Source organism: Lampetra fluviatilis, chromosome 55, assembly GCF_964198595.1.
Source record: "Lampetra fluviatilis chromosome 55, kcLamFluv1.1, whole genome shotgun sequence".
In the NCBI taxonomy this organism is placed as follows: domain Eukaryota; kingdom Metazoa; phylum Chordata; class Hyperoartia; order Petromyzontiformes; family Petromyzontidae; genus Lampetra; species Lampetra fluviatilis.
Genome location: NC_136329.1, coordinates 6,776,893 through 6,789,354, shown reverse-complemented (window position 1 = coordinate 6,789,354; position 12,462 = coordinate 6,776,893). Strand labels below are relative to the sequence as shown.

The window sequence follows — 12,462 nt, the reverse complement described above, 5'->3', positions numbered from 1 at the left end:
CAAGCGGACGAAGCAACGGACAAATCATGGGTGGGGGCGGGGCCTGATTGGCTCAGAGCATGCGTTGCTCTCATTGGCTGAGCGGATGAAGGGGGGGGGGGTACCATTTCCTCGGCCATCGCTGATGCTGCATGTTGTTCTCACCCGTAATAAATAACTTGCATAGTCGTCAAACCATGTCTATTAGTTTGTGTTTCTCCAATGTGATGGGACTTTGCAGGATGAACGTTGAGATCTATAAGGGGCACGGGGCGACGAAAAAGGTCTGAATTGCTCTGTAATAAGGTAGGGGGCACTGATAAGGGGTTGACAGGTATGTAGTGGTGAGTGTAGTGTTGAGTGTACTCGTGGTAATGGTCTATTAGTTTGTATTTCTCCCTTGTGATGGGACTTTGCAGGATGAACGTTGAGATCTATAAGGGGCACGGGGCGACGAAAAAGGTCTGAATTGCTCTGTAATAAGGTAGGGGGCACTGATAAGGGGTTGACAGGTATGTAGTGGTGAGTGTAGTGGTGAGTGTACTCGTGGTAATGGTCTATTAGTTTGTATTTCTCCCTTGTGATGGGACTTTGCAGGATGAACGTTGAGATCTATAAGGGGCACGGGGCGACGAAAAAGGTCTGAATTGCTCTGTAATAAGGTAGGGCACTGATAAGCGGTTGACAGGTATGTAGTGGTGAGTGTAGTGTTGAGTGTACTCGTGGTAATGGTCTATTAGTTTGTATTTCTCCCTTGTGATGGGACTTTGTAGGCTGAAGGTTGGGATTTATAATGGGCACGGACCAATAAGGTCGACGAAACCACTGTTTCCAATTTGGGGGCTGGCTCATCATTCTTCCAGTTGACCAACATTATCTTTCTGGCTATGACGTTAATACTGTTAACGGTCCGGAGCTGAGAAATTCAACTTTTATGTATTTTTTGTAACGAATAAACTACCTTTTATCTTTGCAGGTAAGGCCCACTGAGCTATGTAGCTTTTTTTGGGAAGCGACATGGCGATCAACAAATAACAGCTCAACAAAGTGTGCTTGTCACGTGGAAATTTATAGCAGTCAAATACTCTTTAAACGCGTGACGTTGATTATAATTTGTGGAGGGGAAAACCGGGCGACCTGGGGAAAAATCCACGGGACCACAAGGAGAGAGAACATGCACACTCCAAATATACAGCAGGCGGTAAGGGTCGGGATCGAACCCACGTTCTCCTGTATACCAGGCGAGGTAGTCAACATCTCCGAGCCACCGCGAACACCCACTTAACCCCACCAATACCACTCTCTGCCAAGTGCGATGCAAGGGATTCCCACTCCACTAAGCATACAAGCTCTCACAAATCCTCATCAGCATCATCATCATCCATGGTCTATCCACAGCAGGGGGTGAATATATTCCAAAACACGTCACCATCTCTGCACGGTACAGCGATGCAAAACTCCATCTCAATTTCTGCACGCAAGCTTTCATGTCAATGGTAAATCTCCAACGGACATCACCGCGACTACGTGCACCTGCCGCTTTCACCGATTCAACGTCAAGTGAACAAAATCCGCCGACTCCTTCACGCTTTCTGCCGCCAAACTCCTGGTTCACGCTCCTGGGTGTGGCAGGCTCACAAGTGACACACATCACTTTTTAACCATCCCACCCTCTATTTAAGACCCAAACAGGAGGAGGATTTCTCCACAACTCCGTGGCTGTTGCCTGATGATGCTGCTCGTCGTTGTTGTTGTAACCACGTCACCAGGTTACCAGAATTCTAAACGTGATAGTGGGTTTTACTACCCAACACACAACCGGTCAGTGCTGTACTCGTAACGAATTGGCCACATTTTGTTTACGTGACAAATCCCATTACTGATTGGCTGTGGTGGCGGGTTTAACGGCAAATGTATATTTTCGCGATCTAACCCGACCAAAAAAAAACCTCTTGCGCACGAGCTCATCTTTTACACATCGACTCCTGGATTTGTCTTCTCCCTCGTCTCTCTGCCTACTACACAACTCTCCATTGCCCTCCGAAACAAATTAAAAACGCTTCCTGCTGAGCGATCGTTATTTTTCTGATCTCCCACTTCGTCAACTGTCGCTGTCTTTTCAAACACCTTAAACTCCTCTTTAAATCTCTTCATGGGCTTTTCCCCACCATATCTTGCCGCTCTCACCTCTCTGTGTGTGCCTCCTTATCCCTGTGCTCAATCTCGTCTTCGATCTTTCTCGCTCCTTGCGCCCCTCCACCGGAATAAACTTCCCCCTGTACATTGAGCAGCATTGCACCATAGACTCAACACTGAACCATAGACTCAACACTGCACCATAGACTCAAAACTGCCCATAGACTCACACTGCCCATAGACTCAACACTGCACCATAGACTCAACACTGCCCGAAAGTCTTAACACTGCCCGTAGACTCAACACTGCCTATAGACTCAACACTGGCTGTAGACTCGACACTGCCCATAGACTCAACACTGCCCGTAGACTCAACACTGCCTATAGACTCAACACTGCCCCTTTATATGAAGTAGTCCCCCTCCTTTACCTCCTTCCATTCCTCTCTCAAAGCATCACCACTTCTTCACCATCATCGCCCATTCCCTTCCTCTTCCATCCCCTCTCCCCCGTAGCCCCTTTCATGACGTCCACGTGCCCTCTGTTACGGTCACTAATCCGAGGCCCTTGCACTGCCCCTGCCATCGAAATCACTCAATTTTTGTTACTACTTTTAAAACTATGTTATAGAGAGAGAGAGAGCGCCTTGAGCCAAGCGCCTTGAGTCAAGGCGCTCGATAAACATCAAATATGATGTCATCTCGGACGTGTTATCTCTTTGGTTACCACTCCATCCTTAGTTTTGACCGCTGGGTCCGTCATCCTCTCTCGCAATGCGTGTTCTGGCCCGAAGCCCACTTTAAAAAATATATACTTAAAAAAATAATTTTGAGTCAATAAAATTCGATCGCCATTTTCTCCTCCGATCCCAATGTGTCCCCACGTCCGTGCACTTGGTGAAGAGAAAAAAAATTAACCCGTAAAAACAAAGTTTCTCACTCTAAATCCTTTATATGCGTGGCGGCTAGAGTCCTCTCGTCCTCTGGCTTGAGATGGCTGCCACCTATGGGTCAGATGATTGTCTGCCAGCATTAAGCAATTGGTAATTAAATATTTTAAAAAAATTCCCTAAACAGTGTAAAATTTTGGAAAAAAATTTTCACGAAAATTAATTGTCACGCACAACGAGTCTGTGTGGAAAATGTCAGCTCGATTGGATCACGGGAAGTGGGTTAAAAAACGACCGAAAGATTTGCACGGTCGTAAGCAAGCAAGCAAGCACGCAAGCAAGCAAGCAAGCGAACTTAATATAAAGGATTTAAAAAGGCCACAACACGTGTGAAACTCCCCCCCCCCCAAAAAAAAACCCCGCTAGCACGTTACAAAAGAACCTTCGCACGCTCGTCAACATTAAAGCGTCATCAAATGTGTTCCTCTACATGAAGTGGGATTTTTTGTTAGTCTAACAGGTTATATATAGATATGTTTAAACAAAACCACCCAGTGCTTTTTTGTCTCCTGCTCTGATGTGGCAGCGGTTGACGCTCTTAATTTTAATCGGGGAACAAAAGGAATCCCGTGAACGAGTTGTCGCGATAGCCGGGTTGAGCAAACATTCCATTGTAAGCATCGACCACCTGAAGCCAGACATGGTCACCCGCCTTAAGGCTGAGCACCGACCCCCCACTAATGGCATTGGCATATGTGTTCTCTATGTTGTCACTGCAAAAGGAAACGACTCTGTTGCCATTCTTGATGAGCGCCACGCACAGAACGTGTTTATAGACGTGGGCGTGCATCACGAAGTAGTAGAGGCCCGGGTGAACGCAGGTGAACTTCCCGCTCAGGGGATCGTAGTGGCTCTGATCGTTGCTGATGATGACGTCGAACTTAATGGGCGACCCCGCGGGGGGATTGGAGGAGGAGATCTTGGCCGTGAAGGCCGACTTGGCCACCGCGGGGCTCCCGCCCTCGTCGCCCTTTGATCCGCGTGGTCCCGGAGGGCCGATGGGGCCCGCTCTGCCGCTGGGACCGAATTTACCCGGGACACCTGAAAACAAATGATTATTTACATTTATATGTAAGGCACCTTCCACTCATGTCTCAAAGCACAGGGAGACTCGTGTTCTGACGTGGAGAGGGAGAGAGTGGCAAGACCAGGGTGGAGAGAGAGAGCGAGAGAGAGAGAGCGAGCGAGAGAGTGAGCGAGCGAGAGAGTGAGCGAGAGGTGGGGGTTTACATAAAGCAGAGTAAAAAAAAATTACGAAATGATGAACGAAGCAAAGTGCCGAATACACCGAGCATCTTCTTGTTTCCACTGATCGTAAAAAAAAAAAGAGAGAGGCAAGGCCAGGGTGGAGAGAGAGAGGCAAGGCCAGGGTCGAGAGAGAGAGTGGCAAGGCTAGGGTATGGAAAGAGAGTGGCAAGGCCAGGGTGACCTCGGTGCGTCACATCGCTACACTTCAGAATCTACTTTAATCAGAGCGGATGCCGAGCAACTACAATTTCACGTTCAGGTGGTCAAGCCGAGACAACCGTATCAGGTGTAGTGGAGTGTATCGCTGTGACGTCTCCATTAGTTTATGGATCTATGCGCTTCTATGGGTCTCTATGAGTATATGGATCTCTATGGGTCTCTGTGAGTCTATGGATCTCTATGCGTCTCTATAAGCCTGGGTCTACAAAAGTACATGGGTCCGAGTCTCCACGGATCTCTGTGAGTCTCTGTGGGTGCCTACGAGTCTCTGCGAGTCTTTATGAGTCTTTGAGTCTCTGCGCGTCTCTATGAGTCTGGATCTCTATGGGTATCTATGAGTCAACAGTTGATGTAGACGCAGAGCAACGACTACAATTTCACATTCAGGTGGTCAAGCCTAGTCGACTGCGTTAGCGGAGGAGTGTATCATCATTATCATCATCGCTGTGATGATGTCTCCTTCGTATTTGTGGATCGGGGCATTGCGTGGTTACATGTTGTGTACGGTCTCTGTTCTGGATGACCACAGTCGCACACCACTACTACTGTAGAGGTTTCCATTTTCCATTTGTGCATCAGGTAAGCGTACTTCACGTGGCCTTAACGTGCACATAGCCGGACCCAAGAGCTGTGATGACGTCACCGCCACTTAGTGGCGAATGGCGGTTGTTGTTGTTGCAGTGGATGTCATTCGGGTGGACCACGAGCTTCGTGGAAGATCAAACCCCAGAGATCTTCTGCGTTGGATTTGCATTGGATCAGTGACGGTCTGTGATCCACCCACCTCGTTCGCCAGCTTCTCCTTTGCTTCCATGAACTCCGGGCTCGCCTTTGGATCCAGTTACCCCTGAGACAACAGGGACGCGTTCATATTATGCATCGTTAAGCGTTTTGCAAAGAAAACAATAGACGTATCAATTTAGTGCGGGTTTTAACGGACATATTTTTGGGCAATCCTTAGATGACTTTCGTTGTTTTTTTAAATCTTGTGCATAGCAAATTTCGTGAATAATAATATTGGCCTATGCAAATTATCTTTTATCGTATTGCTTTATCTCTCATCACTTTCTCACATCACATTCTCTTTCATCACTTTACCTGTGATCACTTTATCTCTCATCGCTTTATCTCTCGTCTCTTTATCTCATAAATTGTATCTCAACACTTTATCTCATCACTCTATCTCTCATCACTTTATCTCATTACTTTCTCACATCACATTCTCCCTCATTATATTCTTAGGTTTTTTCGGTAAAGTCACGTAGGTAAAAAAAATTAAATTAATAAAAGTAAAATAAAACAAAATAAAAAATTCACGACGTTTCGGAAGCAACACAAGCCTCCGTCTTCAGGTGGAACCGTCACAGCCACGACAGCTGTATCAAGTAAATGAGAGATCACAAGAAATACCACCCCGTATATATAATGGTTGAGGGGGGAAGGGCCAGGAACGACACACTTTTTATTAATATGGTAAGGTGAGGCTTAAGACTAAGAATAGACTGCATAACAAAGGACTGAGCCTTTGTTATGGAGAGGTGCGGTTTGTAACTAACACCTAGCATACATAACAAAAGTGTGAAAAAAGAAAGCAAGTAAAAACTAAAACTGGTAAAACAACAAACTGGCTGTCTATCAATAACCTGTAATAGTTGTCTGTCAAATAAGATGGTCCAAATAAGTGTAGTTACATCTTTTTTGCATGGTTAATCACATCTTTCCAATGATTACTCAGTTTGTAACCCTCATCACGGTTGAAATTATGTCTGTGTTTGTATATTTGTATGGCTTCGTGTACAAACCTTTGATGGTAGCCAGGATGTTTGCAGAGCACCTTGGTCTCGGAAAAGACAATTTCATGAGAGCCCACAGAGTTGTAGCAATGATCGGCAACAGCCGAAAAATCAGTTCTGCCGTGTTTCAGATCTGACTTGTGCTCGCCTCACCTTACCATATTAATAAAAAGTGTGCCGTTCCTGGCCCTTCCCCCCTCAACCATTATATATACGGGGTGGTATTTCTTGTGATCTCTCATTTAGTTGATACAGCTGTCGTGGCTGTGACGGTTCCACCTGAAAACGGGGGCTTGTGTTGCTTCCGAAACGTCGTGAATTTTTTATTTTGTTTCATTTTACTTTTATTAATTTAATTTTTTTTACCTACGTGACTTTACCGGAAAAACCTAAGAATATGAATCCTTGCAGTCACGAAAGCTTCAAATCTAGAATTAATCTCCCTCATTACTTTATCTCTCATCGTTTTATCTCTCATCACTTTCTCTGTCATGACTTTATCTGTCATCACTTTATCTCTCATCGCTTTATCTTTCATCACTTTATCTCATCAATTTATCTCATCACTTTCTCTCATCACTTTACGTCATCACTTTCTGGCAATACATTCTCTTTCATCACTTTATCTGTCATCACGTTATTTCTCATCACTTTATTGCTCATCGCTTTATCTCTCATCGCTTTATCTAATCATCCCTTTCTTTCTCTCTCTCGATGCTGTAGTCGTGTAGAGTTCCAAATGCAATTAGCAAATAGCTAAAATATCGTGGATAGCCAAGTTCGTGAATAACGAGGGAATGCTCTCTATAGAAGTGCATTATTCAAAGGCACTTTACAACAACGATTATACAAATGCCCTAGAGGAGCGGCTCTGGGGTGTGAGGGGTTCTGGGTTGGGGGCTTTGGTGGGGAGGGCCGAAGAACGGGGTCACCTTTCTCTCCATCCCGGCCGTCCCTGCCCGGAGCCCCGTGGTGCCCTGGGATCCCCGGCACCCCGGCGAGGCACGACCCCGGCAGCTCCGGGGTGCGCGACCCGCCGGGTTCTGCCAACGCGACGACAAGAAGCGACGCCAGCAGCGGGAACAGGCGGAGCAACATCGCCAACATTGTTCCTCCCACTCGTTCTGAACCGACACGAACAGCGGGCACAGGTGGAACAACATAGCCAACATCGCCCCTCCCACTCGTTCTGAACTGACACGAACAGTGGGCACAGGTGGAACAACATCACCAACATCGCTCCTCCCACTCGTTCTGAACTGACACGAACAGTGGGCACAGGTGGAACAACATCACCAACATCGCTCCTCCCACTCGTTCTGAACTGACACGAACAGTGGACACCAGCGGAGGAACATCGCCAACATCGCTTCTACTTCTGCTGAACCGACACTGTGCCACACGCCCCTCCCTGTGTGGCCTCGAGGGGAGCCTCGGTTCGTCGTTAGGTCAGAAGACGTACCGATAAAGACATTTTTTGACCTACTCCCTAAAAATTCACGTTGGAAAGCATTACATAATGCATGCATATGTATGATTTTTTTTGTTTGTATGGTCACAGGTGACCAGGCTAACCCAATCTCAGTATATTTGTCAATCTATTGACAAATGTAACAGAACTGTGGTCGATATGAAGATTCGGTTGACCAACAACCTCCATTCAGGTCGACATATAGTGTCCGATTTTAGCGAAAATCATAAAACTGTCCTAACATTTTATGCTTTTATTTTCTGATACTTTTGCCATGAATGCAACATCACTATCAGTAAAAAAAACCCCCAGATATATACACCGTTCACCTTTCAAGATGAAAATGTAGAGGTTGGACAAAATCTCTGGGGGCCGCCGAGGTCTTGGAAGTATATGCAGAACTTAGAACGTTTTTTCTTGAGTGGTTCCCCTTTAAATTGTGATAGCTCTTACGAAGGACCTTTAGAATTATATACTCTCCCCCAAGCACCAGATGTCGTGTCGATGGGAACACAACTTGTGTTGGTAGCAACACGAATGTTTGGTGGTGTGCAGGTGCTAAGCAACGAACATATACAAATCAAGGTCACACGTAGGCCTCGGCAAGGTAAGGTAAAAGTTAAAAGGTAAAAACAACGAGTCAACCTTTACCCTACCTTTTACTTTACCACAATACAATCACTCTACCCTTACCTTTTACCCTTTAGCAGGTAAGGTAAAAGGTAAAAAGCAACGAGCTTACCTTTACCCTACCTTTTACCCTTACCCCATACAAATTACCCGATTACAGGGTAATTACCAGGGAAGGTTGATAACGGTAAATGCTAGGTAGAGCGCTTTAATCATATAGAATACTCTCGATGATTCAAATTTTACACGCTTTCATTTAACTCACTCTCTCGTTGTTGTCGTTATTGTTGTTGTTATATCCTCAAATTTTGAAACTCAATTTTTACCCACTTCCTAATGTGGTATCGACTGCAAACTTCGTATACTTAGGTCATACAGATGACAATACTATATTCTATCATAAAAAAAAAATCTATATTTTTAAACAATCTTTTTTATATGTTATGTTTTGGCTTGGGTCTAATTGTCCAAGCTCAACTGACGTTGGCTGTAAATCACCACGGTCCCTTACGTTGTGGCAAGCTTCGGGGCCACTTCCTGAAGTCGTGGAGTTCTGTCATTACTCGTACATTTCATAAAAGCGTGTTTTTAAATCAAGTTTGTTTTAATATTACTTATTAAATGTAGGCCACGGACTGTGCCACGGAGCTTTTAGCGGTAAACAAGGCACCGTATTTACCGGGTAATACTTTGCGCTATCTTTACCCTTCCGGGTAATTCTTCTGAGCTACCTTTACCCTACCCTTTACCTTACCCCTTGGCATGTCGACATCTTTACCCTTTACCTTTACCCTTTTACCCGGTTAAAAGGGTAAATTACCTTACCTTGCCGAGGCCTAGTCACATGCTCCAGTAGATAATTACATGTGCTCGCTTGGTCATTTTACGTTGGAGACGTCTGTGTCCGACTTAAAGTGCTCTTGTTGTAAACAACAAATCGGTTTGCTCGATGCATCCTCTTTCTTTTGCAGTCCCTCGGGATATCCACCGATAGATTCTGCAATTCTATGAGCCACGCCCTTATTCAAATACCCTCGGAGATCATGGCCTGCCATTCCATTCAGCGTCCACGCCAGCGGTGGAGAAACACTCAGGAAGGGGCAAGGTCGAGCACGTGGTAACTAGGCATGAATTCACACTCGGCAGTCCCGTTATTCACCAAGCATCCTGCTCGCTGCGCCAAGATACACTCGCCAGGGCAACCACCGCCTACCAGACTTTACAGGGAAGAATATCCTGTATATTGGGAGCACTTGCTTAACTTTTGAAATGTCTTTGAACTTGAAAATAGCAGAGCGTGCCCCACCCGGGGTTTTTTTTCTCTTCCCCAAAATATATTTTTTTAAATTCCACTTTAGATTTGAACACGATGAGGAATCCCCCTTTTCGAGCCAACGGCGTTATAAATAGAAGTTGTGGGGGTTTAAGGTCTTCAAGAGCTGAACAAACGCACCGGCTAAAATTGAATCGCGCAGACATTCACCTCGGAACGAACGTCGATCGCATCAAATAAATGAATCGTAAGTACGTTGGGAGTACAGTGTACGTTTGGCGTACATGTTTGATGTGCTAAATATGTGAACGGTTCCATTTCTGGGCTTGGCATAGAGCTATAGAGAGTATACTTATTGTACTGTATCTGCTTGCCCATCGATGCAGTTATTTCATAAAGATGAATACGCTCTGTATGTCGTGTTTAATGAGTCTATATATCATTTTTGTAATCTACGACTGATTAAATGCGTACTGTTGTCTTGGCTATCGCATACCCGTCAACCCAGACGGTTTACCCCATATTCTTATACAAGGAAATCGAGTTTTCAGGTCCATACGGCGTACAGCTGTTTCAATATGGGCAACACTTTTTTTGACGATTTGTCTGTTTTTCCCTTGTTATGGGACTTTGTATGACGAACGTTGAGATTTCTAAGGGCACTGAGTGACCAATAAGGTCTGAATTGGTCTGCAATAAGGTAAGGGCACTGATCATAAGGGGTTGTTGACGGTGCCGGATGAAGCTAGTGCGGGGCCTGTAACATATGTTAAAAAGGGGCCCTAAATGATTAAAACACATAAATATTCACACAAATGGTTTACTTGCATAGTAAAGTAATTGTAACTGTAAAGCCAGATAATACGACAAATCGCTAACCTTAAACACACAGTCGTTCATACAAGTTGAAGGCAGTATAGTGCTATCGTAATAGAGCAAGTGCAGAATCACTGAACCGGAATTGATAGCTTGAAAGCATTTAGCGCGGGGTCTTTGAAAGTTCGGGGCCCGTAGCATTTGCTACTTTTGCTAATAGGATAATCCGGCACTGGTTGTTGACAGGTATGCTCTTGGGAGCGGTGGCCCAGGAATAACATCACTGTGTTTTGGCCCAGGTCTCGTTTAATTCCAGGCACAACGTACAGAACGACATCTGTGGAACATTGTGTCTTGTCATGGGGTCCCTTCTAGGGCGACCCAGAGTGTATCGTTCCGGCCTCTGTGTTTGTCAGTGTTACTTTGGGTGCTTGCAAACGGGACTTTCCTGTTTATGCAGTCGACGACTGGACGAAACGGGCGATACGAAAACAAGAACAGGTTTTATTACCCATTCACATAATATGCTGTATAACGATGATGAAAAAAATACGCTTTATTACCCATTCCAGCAATAACACAGTTGTGTTAAGATGATCAAACACCAAATAGACACAGCAACTATTGTAAGGCATCATAAAGTCTCTGTTAGTCACAACATCATGCTTGTGGTAGGACATGCAAAGACGTTCGTTGATAATTATAATACGCAGTCTTTGAAATTCATTGGTCTACACCAGAGGCAGCCTTCTTCATGGCCTTGTCTCTGTGTAGTTGGCTAAATTCAGGCGCACACTGGACTTATCTAAACACAATGGGTAACTCTTAACATTAACATGATAACGACATAGGGTGGTAACCACCATTCCTAACTTAGCTAACACACGGCAAGGGTGGCACAGTCGGGTTTTTTACAATCGGGTTTAATTGTCTTTTTATATTAAACCCGATCATCTGAGATTGGGAGAAATCCGGTTTAACCGCACTTCGCCAACTTATTCAACGATGGGCTTCATCCATTCCAAGCCAAGGAACTCACTGGCGCCCACGATTGTGGAGAAGCTCGTGTTCATCAAGACCAACCTGCCCGCATTCTACGACTACCCCGTGCCCGATGGCCCCGAGTACAATAGCAGCACCGACGAGGAAGCAGCCTAAGCCTATCAGAGTTTCGTATTAATTAAACCAGGTTTTAATTCCCCGATATCGGGTTTAATTGTATTAAAGCAAAAAACCCGATGCCTGCCGCTGGAAAAATCAGGGTTTTTCCACCCATGACACACGCGGATACTGCTACATTCCTGGACCGGACACCGAGGATCGTAGATGGTGGCTTCATCCCAGAGTTGTCCCAGCAGAACAGCCCAGCGCTCCGTCCACACACCGCTTATAACCACTCCGGCGTGGCCGGCTCCGCCCCAGGCCACGCCCCCCTTCGGGAAGGCCCGAGCCCCCAAACCACGTGACCCCCCTGGCCCCCCTTTATCCGGTCACGTGTCCTGTTGGGTTCACGCAGAGTGTCACGGCCTGACACGACCTCCGTGACACCCGCCTACAGTCCCCATACCGAGCCAGCACAGTAGTAGTGTCGTTCTACTACACTACATCTGGACCGCCAGCGTTAGTAGACCAGAGAATAACGCAAAGAGGCGAACAGTACAAGGACAATGCAAACAAACATGCTTTGTGTAATAATGTAATGACAGTTGAGTCAACCTAGAGTGCGAGTGAATCAGTGGCCACGAGAATTTTCGAGAATAGGGGCGTGGCCAGGTGAAGTAATGGGACAGTGGAGGGTGGGGAGGGGCTGGGTGGGGAGGGTGGGGGGAGGCTGGTTGGGGAGGGTGGGGCTGGGTGGGGGATGGGAGGGGTGGGGCTGGGTGGGGAGGGGCTGGTCACCCCGTGGTGCCCTTATAAAACTCAACGTTTAACCTACTCACACCGGCTT

General features: G+C 46.0%; 1 protein-coding gene across 1 annotated transcript; it reads right to left on the bottom strand.

The window, feature by feature from the left end:
- Positions 1–3,285: 3,285 nt before the first annotated feature.
- Positions 3,286–7,422, bottom strand: LOC144949957 (complement C1q tumor necrosis factor-related protein 5-like). The gene is made up of 3 exons (XM_078879946.1): positions 7,257–7,422; positions 5,316–5,378; positions 3,286–4,105 (listed from the first exon to the last, which is right to left on the bottom strand). The coding sequence occupies exons 1-3, from the start codon at positions 7,420–7,422 to the stop codon at positions 3,609–3,611; spliced, it is 726 nt and encodes a 241-aa protein (XP_078736072.1). The 3' UTR covers positions 3,286–3,608.
- Positions 7,423–12,462: the final 5,040 nt, after the last annotated feature.

What these genes read in the sequence shown, in the direction of transcription:
- LOC144949957 (XM_078879946.1), bottom strand. Translation starts at nt 7,422, where the DNA reads ATGTTGCTCCGCCTGTTCCCGCTGCTGGCGTCGCTTCTTGTCGTCGCG. An exon ending in CGGCCGGGATGGAGAGAAAG is followed by an intron (nt 5,379 to 7,256) that starts GTGACCCCGTTC and finishes CTGTTGTCTCAG; the next exon opens with GGGTAACTGGATCCAAAGGC. An exon ending in AGGAGAAGCTGGCGAACGAG is followed by an intron (nt 4,106 to 5,315) that starts GTGGGTGGATCA and finishes ATTTGTTTTCAG; the next exon opens with GTGTCCCGGGTAAATTCGGT.